Source organism: Onychostruthus taczanowskii, unplaced genomic scaffold (assembly GCF_017590055.1).
Source record: "Onychostruthus taczanowskii isolate IOZ18803 unplaced genomic scaffold, ASM1759005v1 scaffold19, whole genome shotgun sequence".
NCBI lineage: Eukaryota > Metazoa > Chordata > Aves > Passeriformes > Passeridae > Onychostruthus > Onychostruthus taczanowskii.
In genome coordinates, this window is record NW_024499128.1 from 7,340,512 (window position 1) to 7,359,639 (window position 19,128).

Genomic DNA, 19,128 nt, shown 5'->3' on the forward strand with positions numbered 1-19,128 from the left:
CTCTAAGGACAGTTTCAGTTCACCTGTCACCCAGCTGTGACCGCCTCTGCAACAGGCATGGCAAGTATTGAACAGGCTCCATTTGATCAAAAATAGGCTCTAAGGGTAGGATCTCTTGATGATTATTTGTGGCAGACATTTACTTGTCCTGCAGTGACATGGGAGAACAGTTCCTTAAATCACAGGACTGTCAGCAGCTGCAGACATCTGTGGATGTGGCATCTGTAATCTCTCCTCTCAGACCTTGACATTGCTGCTTAATCTCGTCCATTTGCGACTACACTTTCATTTTTATTTTATTTTTTTTTATAGGAGTCATATAAAATCCACTGCAGGAAGAAATCACTGCACATTTCTCATTTGAATGGCAGTAGATGCTGCAGGAATACATGTATATGCTTGGATATGTGTATCTATACACACACATATATATATATGTAAATAAAACCACAGGAAGCTCATTGCAAACATTACCACATACTGTGAGGCTAAATGGAGGCAATAGATATAGAGGCATGGGAAGGAGGTGTTGAGTTTTCAGGGGGTACAATAAGGAAAAGTTGATGTGCCTTGGTGTCCTGGTGGTGACACCCATGAGAGCCCAACACATGCCTCAAGGACAACACTCCCAGAGAGGTGCAATCGCTCCCTATTAAAGTGCTCATTGTTTTGGAACACAGGACTTCCTTTACTGATCAAAGAGCTGCCTTTGATTAATCAGTTTTGAAATGAATGAATTTCTAAGTTTTTATTTTTCGCTTTTCTTAGGGGAAATATTTCAAAAGCCTTTTGATCCTTGGTGATAGGCATTTAGTAAAAGGCAGGAACGCTTTTACAAAAAGAACCCAGGAATTCTTGTTGTAAAGGGTAACGTGTATCAGAAAACATTCAGAACATGTTCAGCAGGTCTGTTGGCTCCAGCAGACCCCTGCACACTCGCAGAATTGCTCTTATGCTCATTCTTTAACAGGATCAACGGTTTTAAAAGGTAAAATCAGGCTGCTGGTCTGGAAAAAAAAGGGGCAATATCTACTTTAAAGGTCAGAAAATATTAATGTGGCATCTAACACTAACAGAGTACAGGCAGCACAAATCTCTACAAATAGGCATCCTGCTGGTAACCAATTGAAATGTAGGAGGTAGTTAATGTCTTTCAATTGTAAGTGTCATTTGATCCCCAGGGAGACATTTAATGGATGGTATTTTCCTACTGAGTCTTGTCTTTTCCTTCTGTACTTCATTAGTAATAGTTCAGGGTCCTCATGTTAATAAAAAATGTATGCGCTGCTTACCTGATTTTTCACATTTCACACACTGTATTAGGAAAATTGATGTTTTTCTTACAGAATTAAATAGAATAATTTACCTTTAATTATACCGTGTCTTCTTGTCTGCAAGCAGGTTTTCTCCACTACTTATTAAGCCAAAGAGAAGGATAGAACAGAACAGAAAAGATAACAGTACCTGAATAAAACAATGGCTATTTGCAAATCAGCTTCCTGTGAAAGTTTCCCCCCTCCCCATCCAAGCTGTGTGGTCTGGACTGGTCTTGGGAATTGTCCAGAATGCAGGGCCTATCTCAGGTGTCTGTGGGAAATGGATGCCTCACTTCTGCTGTGGAGGTGGACCTCTGATATGGAACACCCATTTAGTGAGTATGAATAATTTTATCCATAAGTGGAATCTTGCAGTTGTTTGACAGGGTAGAGCATTGATATCCTACTGCCATTAAAGGGGAAAAAAAAATCACTGAACGAACTCAAAATTCCACAAGTAGAGCTACCTGGAGTAATTTCAGGTTCCAAACTCAAGCTGTTTCCCTCCAAGTGTTTCCCTGGTGGCTCAGGGAGTCTATACTGACCCATCTCTCTTCCCCGGGATCAGGGGCTGGCATTCATTTTCTGATACTGTCTTGGGTGACTTCTGTCACGTTTTCACAGTGTTTTAACTCAAACTTACTGTCTGGAAATCTTGATGAACTCCCCAATAAGCAGATAATTTAGTAACAGAAACCTCTTACTTTAATGATCTGACTAAATACAAAAACCCAGTCCAACATGCAAATAAAGAGCCTCCAGGAGCTGTTCTGTGTTGATGGGGTTCAGTTCAGAAGTGCAGCTCAATCCATGTTAGTGACTGCAGTGTTCCTGCGTGGGGCACTTGCCTGGGATGGCAGAGAACAGGCCATGCTGTCTGTCATAAACCAGCCCCCTGTGACCCACAAAAATACTCTGGATTCATTGCAAGTGAATTCATTGAGGGTGGGAAAAACCTGATGGTGGCTAAAAAGTGGTTTTTTTTGAGTAAGACATGAGCTCTGCAGGTGCAGGAGCACACTGCACATGTACAGTGTGGTCCTGAGCACTGGCTCTTCTGCTGCTCAGCTTTCCATCGGGACTTTCCACACCACAGGGAGCTGCTCCTCCTGTGTTTGCACTGACACATGTGTCTGACTGCTCTGCTGGAGCAGAATCAAGCGACCAGTTTCAATATTGACTTGTTTTTGTAAAGTTGAGCATGTTGTGTTTCGTTACATAGCTTGCAGTGGTGAGAGAAATCCATTAAACTTGAAGCTAATTAGTATGGGAAGATTGTAATTTATTGAGATTGCCTGAATGGAAGTAAGGGCATTGCAATTTAATTAGCAAGTACATTTGGATTTTTAGATTATTTTTCCTTTTTGATTTTATTCAAAATATTGTAAGTGCTTTGCATATAATGAAAGAAGAATAGATTAAGGACAGGCAACTGAAAAGACATTAAAAACCTATGGCATAATATTAATTTTTTTGCTATTAAGTGTGTGCTTTTGATCAGATAAGAGAACTTTTATTGCTGTGGTCTATTCTCATTTTGTATCTTAATTATGCCTGAAAAGATTCCTTAAATGACAAAGCCCTAATTTATATTACCACAAAGGACCAGTCTTAGAGAGTTATTAAACCAGAACGTGCCTGTTTGTTCCTCCTTCTGCTTCCCTGCTTCTGAGACCTTCCACTGAAGTCATGGGCACCTTCAGGTGATTTCCATAAATATTTACACTCAGATGTGTTTTATTCTGTGGGCTGCTCTCATTGTTTTCCTTAATTCAAGTCATTGTAGATTGAAACTCCACTAACATCACTACTTCTCCAAATGAAAAATGATGGGACAAGAGGAAATGGCCTCAAGTTGCACCAAAAAAAGGTTTTAATTGGATATTAGAAAAGATTTCTTCACCAAAAGTTTGTCAAGCCCTGGAATAGGCTGCCCAGGAAAGCAGTGGAGTCCCCATCCCTGGAGGGCTTTAAAGGATATGTGAATGTGGCGCCTGGGGATGTGATTCATCGGTGGCCTTGGAGGTGCTGGGGGAAAGGTCAGACTTCATGATCTTGTTTCCAGCATCAGTGGTTCTAGAATTCACAGCTGCTCTCCTCCATGGAGAGTGAAGCTGCTGCTGCTCACAGGATGGACCTTGTTCCTCAGTTCCTAATCATGCAGCGTGTTGTACTGAGGGATGGTGGGATGGGGCACTGAAGAGCACTGGACAAAGCAGAGAAAATTCTCTCTGAGGAGCATGCAGCATGCTCAGTCCATCCATCCATCCATCCATCCATCCATCCATCCATCCATCCATCCATCCATCCATCCATCCATCCATCCATCCATCCATCCATCCACCCATCATTGCCTCCCAGTGAAGGACACAAGCCTTGCACAGGACAGGACAGCATTTTGCCACAGTGTTGACCCCGACCTTCGGGGCAGTGATGACCCTGAGCGTGGTCTCAGGGCTGCACGGGGCGCCACCGCACCCTCGCCGCTGTTTTGCGGGACGGCGGCCGCCCCTCAGCCCGTCCCGTGCCCCGTCTCCCGTCCCCAGTGTCCCGTGCCCCGTGTCCCGTGCCCCGTCTCCCGTGCCCCGTGTCCCGTGCCGCCGCCATGGCTCTGAGGCGGCTGAGGGAGATCCCCGCGCGGCGGGGGCCCCCTGCCGGCCGGCTGGTGCGCGGCGGGGCCCGGCCTGGGCCCGGAGTCGGCCCCGCTCCGCAGGCCGCAGCAAACCCCCGAGCCCGCCGGGGAAATAAACTCTAATAGAGCCTTTTTAAACCCTCCGGGGTAGATAAACCCTCTGATACCTTTTAGTGCCAGCGAGGAAGGTGTTGCTTTATTTTTGCTCAAGAGAGGTGTGTGTGTGTGTCTGTGTGGCCGACAAAATTTTCCAGCCTCCACACAAGGTGCTGATATAAAACTTCTTCACCTGCGGCAAAATTTTCCAGCCTCCACACAAGGTGCTGATACAAAACTTCTTCACCTGTTTGTGTATTTTTAGTAAACAAAGAGATTAATGTTCACTGATTCCAAATCACACAATTCGTTCATGAATTAGTATTCTGTCCTCTCTTGGTTATGGATTTCTCACTGTTCCTGCTAATTCATATTTTTAGTCTTTTTAGTATCTTTTTTCCTTCAGCAGGGATTTTCCAACACAAATACACTGAGTCTTTGTTATCTTCTTCTTTACCTTCTGGTTCCTGAAAAACATCTATGTGGTCCATAAATTTTTCACTTCTCGTATCCGATTTCAACAATACATCACTCTCTCCCAGGCCTTGCTCACTGAAGCATATCAAAGATAGATAAGCAAAACTTTAAGTTTCTGTAATTTCCCCAAGCTGTATTCCCCCAATACAAATTTAGCCCATGCTAAATTTTGGCTAAAAGTAATTTAATACATTGCTTATAATTAATACACTGGTTATGATTAAATAAAACCAATTAATTTAAATTAATTAAAGCCATTAATTAAAAATTAGAAAAGTTGTATAATTTCCAACAGAAGAACAAGGATTTGGTAGATGGTTGTAATCTTTTTAATCTGGAATTTTATGCAGGTATTTGCAGCTGCCTGTGCTCGAGCAAGCTCCATATCTCTGCACGGCTCCCTTCTGCCTCCTGTGAACAGTGATAATATCACTTCTCTGCCTCCCAAGACTGCTGTGAGCAAATGCATTAGAAAATAATTTGGCTGGGCTAGTCTTTTCTCTAGTGCTCTAGTATGATTTGCTCCTGTAGTTGGGAGAGTTGTACGACTGCAGTATTTTATAAAACACCATTTAGAGGCAGGGGATTCTCCACCCCTCAGGTGAGACCCCACCTGCAGAGCTGCCCCCAGCTCTGGGGGCCCAGCACAGGAAGGACCTGGAGCTGTTGGATGAATCCAGAGGCGATCACTACAGGGATCAGAGGAATGGAGCAACCCTGCTGTGAGGAAAGGCTGAGAGAACTGGGATTGTTCAGCCCGGAAGAGGGAAGGCTTTGGGCTGACCTGATTCCCCTACCTGAAGGGAGATGATGAGAGAGGTGGAGAGAGTACTTTTTACAAGAACATGTAGTGACAGGACAAGGCAGAATGGCTTCAAACTGACAGAGAGGAGGTTTAATTTAGACACCAGAAAAGAATTGTTTACTGTGAGGGTGTTGAGGCCCTGACACAGGCCCAGAGTTGTGGATGCCCCATCCCTGGAAATGCTCAAGGTCAGGTTGGTCAGGTTGGATGGGACTTGTAGCAACCTCATCTGGTGCAACCATGGCAGGGGTGTGGAACTAAATGATCTTTAAGGTCCTTTCCAACACAGGCCATTCTATGACTTCATGATTCCATGATCTGCTGTGACTGCTCTCTTTGTCCACACTGCTGTAGGAGTTACACATGCTGGTGATGAGTATACCAGCTCTGAAAGAAGTTTCTGAAACTTCTGTGTTCTCCACTTTCGTGGCTGCAGTTTAAAAATCCACATTTGTAGTGCACGGTGTGCTGTCAAAGCTGAGATCTGCAGGATCTGAGCAATTTTGTGACAGCTGCAGGATGGCATTTCAGTTTCCACGGAAACTAGCACAAAAATCAAGGTGAAGTGTCGGCTGATTATCTAATAATAAAGCTGAGCATTTAAATATGAAGTTCTTCACCTTCCTTTTGCTGAGAAAACCTCTGTTCCTACAGCACCCAGCAAATGCTACAGAGGCCTCGTGTGGTCACAGCTTGGGCTGTGTAATCTCCTTTCCAGAGAGGACAGACAAAATTCAGCCTTGACCCATTCAGCCACGGAGCCTTATGCTCTGCTTTTAAGATAAAAGGCTGATTTGTCCTCACAATTACTGCACAAACCAACACCATTGTTTATATGACAAATTACAGAGTAAAAGAAGTTCTTTTGCTTTGCTGTGTGTTTTTCTACTGTGCATTTCCAAAACCTTTCTGTGCTCAAATGCATTTCCTTGTAAAAAGTTCTCATTGCATACATTTTTTATCTGCCCACACTCTTGCTTATCGCCTGAATTTAATGGCTCTTTGGCTTTGCACTCACTGGACTCTTGTTTTGAGTCAGTGAGTTTGATCCTTGTGCTGAACATTCCTTTTTCAGGTCATTGATTTCTAAGGTTAACAAAATGAATCCTCCTCCTGATCCTTGCTACGTCCCACTAATCTCATTGCTATATCCTGAACTGCTCAATTACCTTTTGTCTTCAATTTCAGATGCATTTATCAAACCCACAGAGCAGTCTTTTGTGCAGGAAGCAGTTTCATATTGGATTCAAGAACATATTCGTGTGAATATTTCTCATACTTATATTTCAATTTGCGAAGGCTGTTTAAATTTTCTTGGTTAATTGGCTTCTTGACATACCCTTTTAAGTGTACTTTCTCCACTGCTTATTTTTTGCCAGAGATGTCTTTCTTTCTAACCTCTATTCTTGTCTGCTCTTGAAGAAGTGTCTTCCAGTATTTGATACTGTTGACTTTCTACTTTGCAGCACCTTATCTTTTCTACCCTCCTGAATAATTTGATTCATTTGCCATCCTTTCTTCACTCCACACACAGGCAGAGTAAGAGCCAATGTTCTTTTGAAGGACATTTGTTCTGTTTTTCTCAGTAGGAAATTGGGGATTTTCTTAGGCCTGTCTTTTGTATCTCTAACTCCATGTCCCACTTTTTTGATGGGGGTTGATGCCTACTTTGCCAGATTTGGCATGATCAGTGGTATCTTGGCTTATACATATGGAGGAGAACACAAATGCAAAAAGCCAAAGCAGCAAAGTTCATGGCCTAAGTCCCCATGCCACTCTGGATCACCTGGGTATTAATTCAAAAGGGGGCCAAAGCATAAGTCTTGTTCCTTTCAAATTACCTGTTTGAAACCCAAAGGATGCCAGTTTCATGTATCTATAACTGAGTCTGCTCTCACAGATATTGTCTTTGCTAGTAGTACAATATGGAGAAGAAAGGGCTTTTTACACATCCATTAACATGTCAATGGGTTGTCTTTAAGTGTATTGCAACAGCAAGGGCCACATGTCTTTCACAAATGTAATAAAAGAAGCCCAAAACCAATTCTGGCTGCAGAAACCCCTGTGCAGTCTCAGGACTCTGTCATTCTGAGCTGCATTTTGCATATCAGAAATCTCTTCTTTCCACTGCCCAAGGACCATGTAGCCATTTCCAAACTACACTGACATCCCAGAACAAGTCACTGCCTTTGGCAGTGGCTCAGAGGGGTGAGATCTCAGGAATAAACAATGAATCTAAAGCTCTCAGGCACAGTAGCTTCTTTGCTAAAGAGAGGCACATTCTTAGCAGTAACTGAATATGGCTGAAGATAAGAGTTTGATACCAGAGCACTGAGAAAGAATACAAAGAACACCACTCTCAATCAACAAGCTTGCTTAGAAATATCATTTCTAAGGAAGAAAAGCTGAAAGAAGTTCTGCTTTGGAAGGGACCTTTTGACAAAAGCTTGGGTTTATAGGATTTGTTATCTTACATGATCCTATTCTATTTTAAATGTATTGAATTAAGGGTCATGTAATTTCTTTCACATAAGAACTGAAGATCTGGGCTCCTCTGAGGAAGCATAGAAGTTGAACATGTGAGATGAGTACCCCAAAAACCTCACGGTAAATCCCCTCACATTCAGACAATTACCTTCTCATCATTTGAGATAACATGAAAAACCTTAAGTCCACAATACCTGTAACATATGCTTTAAACAGAGGTGGGGAGGGTGTGTCACATTTAAAAAAAGAAGTGGACACAAAGGCACTTCTGTTTAAAAGCCTCCAGGGTACTCTCAAATGCCAGTGGGCAAAGCCTGGCTGAGCAGGAAGCTGATAGTAGATGATAGTCTGCAGCAGGCATGGAGTTTATACAGCCTTGAACATTGATTAAAAATTTCAATTAAATATGTTTTGCTGAACAGATTTGAGCTACTAGTTGTTGCTTTTTTTGGAAGAGGACCTTTGATGGCTAATTGGGGAGCAATATGAAGTATAAAAGAAACATGAATAGCCTAAAAATAAAGCTAGTTATACAGATTAGAGTGGTATTCCATTTTAGAAAGTGGTGGGCATATGGAGGTTTATGCAGCACCAAAATACTGCTAGCAGGTGAGCATGTCACTGCCACTGCAGTCTGACAGAAGTCCATTAGCTTAAAAAGGGGTTTTTTAAGACAGGGAAAAGGACAACATAATTAGGTAGTCTGGTTCATTGGAAACACCTGTTTTCAATGTGGACACATCAGTTCCTTGATAGAAGAAATGCACATTCAACAGTATTTTGGGTGACTTCCATTTCCAGTAATGCTGTTGTACATAGGAAAGGAGGTATGTTTGTCTTAGGCATTTTCTTCTTTGGAACAGAGAACAGAAGGAACAGAGAAATTACAAGAGGTAGTGAATTTAGCAAACCTGCACATAAAACAATCTTTCATAAGAATAAAATGCTGCATTTACAGCTGTAAATGTACACACCCGTATAAGTTAAAAATACAAAGCTACTTTTACTGTGTTTCTTGTTCTTTTTAAGTTCAGAAAATGAAGTACTCAAGTGCTGGACTTAAAGTGCTGAACCTCATTGCATTGGCAGAACCAAACCATTCATGCAGCACCAGGCTTTTGACTTAGCCTAAGTGAGAAAGTTAGACAGTGCAACCAAAGTGCAATTGTGTTCTTCACAGTGTGTACATTTTGACTGGCTTGTAAAGTGAATGTAGAAGTTCATGACTCTCCCAGGCATCTTCTTTTGATGGTTGAAGAAAACACGATCTGCAACATACTGGGCCACAGCCTGACTTGGAATGATTAGACCGGTGTTCATCCGACAGTGGAGAAAAGTCAAAGTCAGCTACCTGGGAAAGGAACATCAAAAAGATAATTTTTAGTTCAGCTCCCACTGGCTCAAATCCAGCAAGAGCACATTGGGCTACAAATGGCACTTGGTCCTCAACCATTTTCACTCAGTCACTAACTTCAAATAGGCTTCTGATTTATACCTGCTGTGCACATGGCTTATAGACAGTGTCTCTAGAGGTATATAATTTATACTGTGGCACAATGTAAAGGGTATTAGGTACTTTCCAAAGTATCATGAAAGCTACTTTTGATTTAAGAACTCATGCTTATTGCAAGCACCTTTTGTAGCAAGTGAAAGTATATTAGAAATGGTGGAGAGGTGGGGAGATGAAGGCCACATACAAGGGGTAGGTAACAATTTAGGGCTGCTTTAGGTTTATTTTTATTATCCTGTACCCTCTTGCACTGTCTCCTTGCTTTCTTTCATGTAACTACTCTGAGACAGATCCTCTCGAATGGATACTTCAATGCAAGCATCTGCTTGGGAATATTAAAAAACTGCCCATTATTATTCTGGCAATTCAGAGCTCTCTGCATCAAGCCAGAAGCATGGCTGTTTCTTCATCTGCCTACACTGCTTGGATTTTTTTTTTTTTTTTTTTGTGGAACAGATCACAATTAGCAGGGAAATTCTCCCTCCCACTCTGTTTGTCTGGGGATTAAAGAATCTTTCATATCAGATACCTTTCATGGCTGAAAGCTACCTAATTACTATCCCAGCTCAAAGTAAGAGTAACTGAATACCTCCACGAGATCTTTTTGTTGTGTGTGACTTCGAAAAGTCATGTACAGCACCAGTATTAGCATCACTGAAACCAGAGCAGTGCAGAGCAGGACAAAGAAAGCTGGGTGGATTCCTAGGAAGAAGCACAAGGAGGCATTTCTGGAGTGACACAATACCCCAGAAAAAGGCAACAGTGAGAAGGAAACAATAATGAAATTTTAGGAGTATTTTTAGAAAAAGGAATCTGTGTAAGAAGGAATAAACTTTTCAGCTCCAATCACTCCAGGTGTTTCTGAAATCTCAGGAGTGGGAGAGGGGTTTGTAAGGGTCTTTCCCTTTATGCCCTCTTTTGCACTGAAGACCCTAGAAACCTCTACCCAGTTACATATGTTACCCCTGACTCCCCAGAGTGTTTGGGGTACCCCAAGACGATGGGAAGGACTCTCACCTCCCCAGCAGCCAAGAGCCTCCAGCACAGAGGATTCAGCCCTGCATGCACACCAGTGGAGTGAGCTGCCCTGTGTGTACACAGCTGGCTCACAGTGACATGGTGTGTCACTGTGTCACTCTGTGTCACAGCCTGGCTGTGCCCCGTCCTCTTCCCCTGGCCACCTAACCACTCTCCCAGGTGGTTTAGGGACCCAAGAGGGCCATGTGTGACCACACATGGGGGAGCCAGCTGGGGTCACTGGCAGGAGGGACAGAGACTTGGAATGAAACAGAGGCCTAGAAAAATCTACCCTCAAAATTCCATAACTGAACTAAGCAAAAAGAATTGAGACTGTTTAATTAAGGTAGCATTTCAGATGCTTATGTTTTCCTAGTTATCCTCTCTAACTACAAAAGCTGGACTATTTAAACTGAAAAATATTTCGTCTAAGTAATACAGCCTTCCCAGTGTACTTAGTAGCTTCAAGACACTCTTGGGACTGAGGGTTCAGCAGAACACAAGAAGCTCAGGGCAATTGCAGCAGGCACATTATAAATTCTCATTCCCCTTTTAATTCCTCTCATTTTAGGGATCTACACCACATTCCTGAAACCTCATCTGCAGGCTGGTTAATCCATGCTTGTTCCTAACCTGTTTGGCACTCTCCGTGCTGCTCAGACTCCCTGCCCCTCACCTGCTGGCCGCACTTTGATCCCGTGGTAGGTCTGCAGCATTGTCGCGCCGTTCTCCACCCTGACACTGAGGCAATACTGCCCCGCGTCCCTGAAGGTGTGGCTGAGGTTGTAGCAGGAGCCACTGATCTCCACCAGATGGCATTTGTCACCTTCAAGTGGAATGCACTCGGATTTTATAAGCCAGCATAATGCCAGTGGTGGGCTGAAACGACAAGAGCAAAAAGGCAAAATAAAAAAAAAGGTGAAAACTCTGCACAGAATTTCAGCAAAGAGCTTGGTTAAAATAGCAGAATAATTTTTAAACTAATGAAGTTAATTTAAATACAAATTAAGAAATAACAAACTGCATTGTTGTTTGGTTTATAGCATATGCCAAATGAAAAAGTTCTTTGTGATGCTTCTATAAAGGCAGGTCTTTCAGCTGAGAGCTGAATACCTGCAAGGGTCATCAGTGGGCCACTGGGTGTAGAAAACTCCGTAGTCCTTCCAATAAAGTCCTATCCAATAAAGATAAAAGGAATCTTTTTTCCTGCACTTCCAAGGGAAGGTATTTTTTTCTTTGTCCTTCTCACACAGAGACCACTGTCTGTACCACCCAAGACTGTTTTATTTAAAACACCCTGCACATGAACCTGGAAAGAATATAAGATGAGCTCTGCACAAAGGACTAGTAGATGGAAAATGTAAGTACATTTCAAGGATCACAGCATTCCCTTACAATAACAAAAGGGTTTTTATTTGCTATCCAGCAATTTAGTGCACTTCATGGCCATGTGGCTTCTCACCACATCTAATTGAAGCCTTTTATTTACCTTTCCAGATCCCTGTTTCAACTGATTCTGCTTGAACTCACCTTATGCACTATAGACTTTGATTCTGACAACAGACAGAGCTTTTCTTTACCCTATTTTATTAGTTTTTTGTTTCTTATCTCATTACAACATTCTTTGCTAAGGAAAGCATCATGTTTATGTGTTTAGCTCATTTTCTAGCTTTGTTTTTGATAACCCATCTCTTTGTCCCTGCAGCTCTATCTTAAACTCCTCTTGCATCAGCCCCAGTCCTATGACTAGGAGGTCACCAAGCCTGCTCTTAGTGATCTCAGGTTTGCCTGTCACAGTATTTGGCTGTTCCCCTTTACTGGGATGCCATCTCCAGTTCCCATTCCTGCCAATATGCCTTTCACTTTCTGAATGGAAACTGTGCTGCTTTTTCTGTTGGGACTGTTTATGCCTTTGCTAAATGATTCTGTTTGGGTGCTGCTCACTCCAAAACTCCAGTGTGCTCTAATGCTGCAACTTGAGGGAGCTTGTGCTAGGACTGAGGTGCTCACAACCCTCCTATTTTTCTATGATCCTTGCTGCATGGGGCTTCTGTGTCTTGTTCATCTTGTGGCAATCTGAACTTTGCCAGAATCACTACCCAAACCTATTAATCCCCGATGCCAGTCAGACTTTGCTGCTATGCAACAGGGCTTGGAATATATTTCAATTTAATAACAGGGAAATTGATGAAGGAGAAAAGTTCACAAAGAAGATTTCAGATGTATTTTCCCCCACTATTTCTCTGGCTACTTGTCTTTTAACATTACCTTTACCAAGACTGAAAAAAAAAAAGGCATTTGCTTTACCTAAGAGGATTCTACTTTTCTGTAAAGATGCAGGGTCTTTCAGGCTCTTAGAGCTCATGGCATTTTAAGTCAGGAAAGTGCAATATTCAGCACTATTTTTGAGGGGGAAGGAGGTGGTTCTGGTTTTTTAAAAATAATTGTTCTGTGGGGTTCAACAGACTATTTTTAGTAAACATTGGGGAAAAACACTTAAAGAGACAATTATGGGGGGGGGGAAGAAGTTGTGTTTGCTACTTACGTGCCATTGATATGAAGAGATAAATTCAAGTTTTCCATTACGTGAGTCTCTCTGGAGCCCACTATGTTAATACTTTTAACAGCATCTGAGAAGAAATGAAAAGCCAAGGATGTCACACTACACATGTAAACTTAAGTCTCACTGGTTTCCCAGTGAAGGTTTGTTTCCACAGCATAGACTTGCAGGTTTGAGCTTCATCAGTCACACAAATAATACTATTTTTCTCACACCCCAAAAGGAAACCTACCACTAGAGATGTTGTAAGTTTCCTGACTTTTTGTCTGATTCCTTTTTATATGCATAATCAACTTTATTAATTATTTACATTTTTAATTCTGTGTTTATTTACTCTTGAAGCTGATCAAATCAATGAGACTTTCCTAATGCTTGATTTAACGGATTTATTGTTTAGGGATAGCTGGTGTAAATTGAACATATCCAGCATAAGTTACCATGAACACTTTGTTGTTTGAATTGTATGTAAGACTTTTATAAAAGACAGTAAAATTGTCTGCAGATTAAAAAGAAACTGAAGATTTTATCTGTTTTCACCGATTTTTCCACCCTAGAAGAGCACGCAGTCAATTCTGCAATTGAAATACTTCTCCGAATGATGTTGACCAGTCCTTGCAGGTGAAACAATGTTGAAGTTGTGTTACCACATCAAAGCTAGATTGTATCTGTACATGCAGGGCTAGTTCTGCATTGGAGGTGCAAAATGTTTCATAATTACCCAAGAGCTCCAGAGCTGTGGTAAAATCACCAGTTTTCTGCATCATTTCTCTCTCGTGTATGATGCTTCCAGTCTGCTCCCACTCAGCTACGACCTTCAGATGGACCGTGCGGTTCCCCCTGGAGGAGCAGTTGCAGTAGACAAAGGGCTCCTTGGTAATCTGGTAAACTCTGTGTGCAACAGGAGAACATTTAGCATCAAAACTGCCTTTTACCAAGTGCTTGCATATTTCTGGTTTAAAAAGGGACAAGTTCTAATATATTTTCTTTACAGACAACGTTCCAGTGGCTGCGATTCTAATACTACTTTTTGTCCATATAAACGAGGATTTATGTCTGTGGCATTACCTATAGAACTACAATTAGTGCAAGATCCAGAGTTAATCTCCACATGTTTAATTAAAGAAACTAAAAAAAAGAATTCACAAAATTTATGAAAACAACATTTATAGCCTGCAGACTATTGGCTAACTGATTTTATTGGGATTTTTTTCTAGATGAACATCTGCATCAGAGCCATCCTGAATACTCATTAAAGCAAACAGAGTAACCACACCTACCCATCTCCAAAATCCCAGTTGTAGACAAATGATGCTGACTTGAAGTAATGACTTGGGTCATGAAGAGAGAAAGAAATCCGGGTCACTGTGTCTGTGGAGGAGCTAGAACCATGTGTGGTAACTCTGCTGTCTTCTATCTGGGCTATGGTGAGGTTCCCTGTGATAAATTCTGAAGAATAAAAGAGGGGAAGGAAGAATGACAACATATGTGACAGAAGAATGACAGCATGTATGGCAGCATATGTGACAGAAGAATTGCAGCATGCTTCTACAGTATGCTCTGTGTGTGCATGAAAACATTCTTTCAGATGTACTGGGTAAGTCTTGCTGTGTCCCAGTCCAAGTGGTTAAGTGTATTTTACATCTATTACTCAGTGTTGTCATGCATGTGAATGAGGCAGTGAATGAAAATATTTATTGAGGGTTATACAATGGGTCATGATAAAACATCAATAGAACTAAGATAAATAATCCTGGACTGATTGAGCTCAATATAAACTTTTACTATTTATTTTAAAATAACTGGTATCAATATCAAGCATCTAGTTTCAGAGTCAGGCCAGTACACATGCTCATCATGTCTGGGATGGTGGTTTTTGTTTGTTTTGTGGAGTTTTTTAATGTAGCTTTTTTTCCCCCCTTAGTTTTAGCTATTTCTACAGAAATTGAAGATTTGACTACCATGAATAACAGACGTGCTATATATTGTGAATACAGAAAGGGGGGATGTTTTTGTCAGTGAGAGGTTCTTTGTTGGACAGTGAGTGGCAAGGACTGATCTAAAAAAATCCTCTCTAACCTATGATCAAAGAGATATGATGAGACACCAGCTCATTATAAAATTAATGGGCTATTGATTACCAGTAACAGACTCTTATCCTGTTAACAATTCATTAAACCTGGTTAACAGTTTTTTTGGTGATGCACAAATAATAATTGCAGTTACTGTTGGAATGGGGCTGTCAATCCCTGTATCAGAGATTTGGTTAACCATAGCACACCAGTGGTTAATTTGTAAATAAAAAAGCATATTTATGGTTATGAATATTCTCAAAAAACTGAAGTTGGACTTAGCAACATTTAGAAATGCAGCCATGACTTCAGATCCAATTTCAGCACACTCAGACAGACCTTTAAAAGAAAATGTAATGCTCTGCTGTGCTGATGGGCTAAGATTTGCTGTGTCATGCAACAGGGAAAAGCAGCAGATTGGCACTGCTGATGGTCGTCCTAACTTTAGGTCTAGAAATGCTGGGAGGCAGTAAAAGAAGCATTGTTCTAGGAGTTTGGACATCACTGACCCATGCTGATATGTGAACTGCAGCTGCTGAAGCATCTGGTTTCCAGTTCAGTTTCTCTAAGTGACAGAGGCAGGAAAACATGGGCAGCACCACACTTTGCTCCTGGGTGTAGAGAGACTAGAGCGTGGCTGTAAAGGTACTGATTGCACCACGCCCCCAAAGCCACCTTCAGCCACAGGGCTACAAACCAAACTGCTGTCAGAAGCCATATCTACGCTGGCTTTCTCCCTGATGCTGCAGGGGCATGTATACTGAGTTCCTGGAGAGGTACAGGGTGTAAAGCCATTTTGCCCATTTTACCTGTAATCTGGAGCACGGTGATGTTTCTTGCAATCGGCCGACACAACCAACAGTTTTTGTGAGTCACCCAGACAGACACAGGGAAAGTGCCAGGGAATTCACCAGTCACATTAATTATGGAATTAAACTGCTGCTCGGATTTCTCTATCAGAATCAGAGGAGCATAGACCCAGTTAAAGTGATACCAGTTTGATGTGACATTTTCGTTCTTCGTTCTTAGCCTGGCTTGAACAGTAGCTTGAGCTCCCGTTGTGATGGGACCATTGTTGGTTATTTCCAGACTATACAACTCTGTGGAAAGCACAAGAAAATAAGTAAACCAAACCTTTTTATATGGCATTTAAAATTTCATTTATTTATTTATACATTTGAATTAGTCAGCTCTAGTAATATGACTTACAATGACACTTATCCCAGCAAAGAATTTACCACCATAATTTTTTACTGTTTAAAATCTGGAACAGAAACTGTTGCGTGTGTATATGTGTTCAAATAAATAGCAGTAAACAACATGTCAGACTGGGTGCTAGAAATGTTCATAGTAGAAGACAGCTTCAGTCCAGGACATCACAAAATCTTTGATGAGGTTTTACACCCAGAGCTGGGTGCTGGCTATAGGTTCATTGTCACTAATGATCTAATGTGATCACTAGACTTCCAGCTACTGGAAGAGGCTCAGCTCTAATCTCTGTCCTAATGATGTAAACTTTCAAACTCAGGTGAGATTTCATTCACTAGATGCCTTTGCCAGCTCTGTTGAAAAGTTTATCTAACTTTCCTCATAAGTAAACATAAAAAAACTCAGTAAAAGCATTTTCTGTGCTATGGTCCACCGTAAATTTCCTTTTCCAGGGAAGGACCAGAAGTCCTAAGGCAAATAAAAGATGTACCATGCTGTAGTGGCAGCTCAGTTGCTGTCCACAGGGACCTGGACAAGCTGAAAAAGTGGGCCCATGGGAACCTCATGGGGTTGAACAAGGCTGAGTGCAAGGTGCTGCAACTGGATTGGGGTAACCCCTGGTGTTCAGTACAGACTGGGGGATAAAGGGATAGAGAAGGACTTGGGGGTACTGGTGGATGAAAATGTGGATTTGAGCCAACAACAAAAAAAAAAAAACCAGCCAGCAGGTTGAGGGAGATGTTGTTTCACAATGAGGGTGGTGAAACACTGGCACAGGTTGCCCAGTATAAACATCCATGGTCAGGTTGGACTGAGCTCTGAGCTACCTGACCTAGCTGAAGATGTCTCTGCTTGTAGCAGGGGGTTAAACTTGGTGATCTTGAAAGGTCCCTTCCAACCCAAACCATGCTATGATTCTATGAGACATCAAGGCATGAGAGGTGCAGGACCTGTGATGCTGAGCCAGCTCTGCTGCTCTGAATGACTCACCATTATCTTCTCTGCCATGTTTACTCAAATTACTTCAGATTTCCAACTACTGCAATAGACAGTGTGGAGTTTTGTGGAAAGAATACATTAAATTAAAAAAAAAAAAAAAAAAAAAAAAAGCAGTGCAGAAGCATTAAAGAATGTGCGTGTGTTAAACAACAAAATCAACCCCCAAGCCCCAAAACAAAAGGAAAAGCAAAATAGCTGTGGATTGGGACAGAGCTGGGAGCAGGACCCGAAGTTCCCTGTATCAGAGCTCTGCCTGGCTCTCCTCTCATCAGCAGTGCTGGGCAGAGCAGCAGAGCTGGGGGGCTCTAAGGCAGGTGCCTTTCCTTATCCCCTCTTTCAGCAGCCACCAGAATGCTACCAGGCACCTGAATCTCTGACCTTTAGAAACTGCATTTCTCACTCATCCATGGCCTCTGATATGAAGGGAGCACGGGGCTAGCTAACTCCTGTGCTAGCTTTTCTGCACCCATCATCTTGGGATGAGATGAAAGAGATGGCATTTTCGTGCCTGCATTTTATTTTACAGATCACAGATGCCGAACAATTCTGGAGGCAGAAGAACTGTGAGAAATGAACTGTAACGCTACTGCCTGAGAAAGAACTCCACTGTTCCCATTTCACAGCACAAGAAATGGCCCTGAGTTCAATTTTCTGAGTTAAAAGAGAAATGCTTGTGATTTGATGAAATCTGGCAGAGGGAGGTTTCATGTCTCTAGAAGATTCAGGCTATGTTCCACTTAGTTCCAGCAGAATTCAGGGAAAAAATAGCTGACTACCTCATGCTTATCTAGCCCTTCTCCTTGGAGGATATCGCGGTGCTTTACAAATCAGGGCCATATCATTCCAACAGCTGCAGCAGCTGGGTTCAGTGGCTAACCCAAGGTCACCCAGGGAGTGACCGGCACAGCAAAACACTCCATCCAATTCAGGGATTTCTCCGACCTCTCTCTGCAGAGCGGAGCTCTGCGAGTGCCACAGCGAGGGACAGCAGCTGCCCATGTGCCCTGTGACCTGCGGCGTGGGGTCAGCGGGTGAATCAGAAGTGCAGCTTTTGGGTCAGAAATGCAAATCAGAACCCCGGCTTCCCGGGGTGCCCCACCTTCACTGCAGGCACCAAGATCGCAGAGCTGGAGAATAAAGTCTGGAGAGGTGGGAGCGTGCCCAGAGCTGCTTCCATCCCTTGTCACATCTATCAGGCTCGGGCAGGGAACCACCCCCATCCGTGATGCAGCTCACTCCTGAGGTCTGAGCCCTCGCCCCCAGCACCCCGCGCCCCTCGCCCTCTCCCCAGCGGCGATGCCAGCGCAGACCGGCGACCCCTTACCTGCGGCCGGGGAGCGAGCGCGGCCGAGCTGCAGCTGCAGCAGCAGCAGCGCGCAGAGCAGCCGCCGCATGCTGGGGAAGCGGGGACGGGCTCTGGGGCCGGCTCTCGAAGCGGGAGCGGCTCTGGGCGCGCTGGGGCCGCGCTGCCCCGCGGCACTGCGGCTCCGTGTCCGCGGCCCCGGGACGCTCCCCCGCGGCAGCGCCCAGCCCGCCTCTCCCGGGGGCAGTTCCTGCGGGATCGCGCTGCCTGCGCCACCGGGATGCAAAGCCGCCGGCGGTTTCTACAAATAGTCAATAAAAACCACAAATGCCTCCCATCTGCCGAGAGCGTGAGGACATCCCGGAGCGTTTGGGAAGGGGTTTGTGCTGCTCTTTGGTTGCGGCAAGCACATATAAAGTATTCCTGCGGTGGCGCGGGGATGCCTCTGCGGGGACAGTTCGGCTGCTGTTACCGGTCCCGCAGCGCTGCGAACGGCCTGTAACGGGTGCGCTGCTGGAGAGGAGCGACAGCAAAAGCGCCGGAATGTGGTTTTCTAGTGTTCTTTTTTTCTTGCTTTATTTTGTTTTTTCCTGTTTTGTTTTGTACATTTGGGTTTTCATTCGTTTACTTTTATTTTTTTTGTTTTCT

General features: G+C 43.1%; 1 protein-coding gene across 1 annotated transcript; it reads right to left on the minus strand.

Annotated features, from left to right (window-relative positions):
- Window positions 1-8,591: 8,591 nt before the first annotated feature.
- Window positions 8,592-18,628, minus strand: TMEM130 (transmembrane protein 130). The gene is made up of 8 exons (XM_041401857.1): window positions 18,502-18,628; window positions 15,779-16,069; window positions 14,178-14,346; window positions 13,619-13,788; window positions 12,886-12,970; window positions 11,017-11,219; window positions 9,913-10,025; window positions 8,592-9,164 (listed from the first exon to the last, which is right to left on the minus strand). Exons 1-8 carry the CDS (start codon window positions 18,569-18,571, stop codon window positions 8,988-8,990), a joined length of 1,278 nt encoding a protein of 425 aa, XP_041257791.1. The 5' UTR covers window positions 18,572-18,628; the 3' UTR covers window positions 8,592-8,987.
- Window positions 18,629-19,128: the final 500 nt, after the last annotated feature.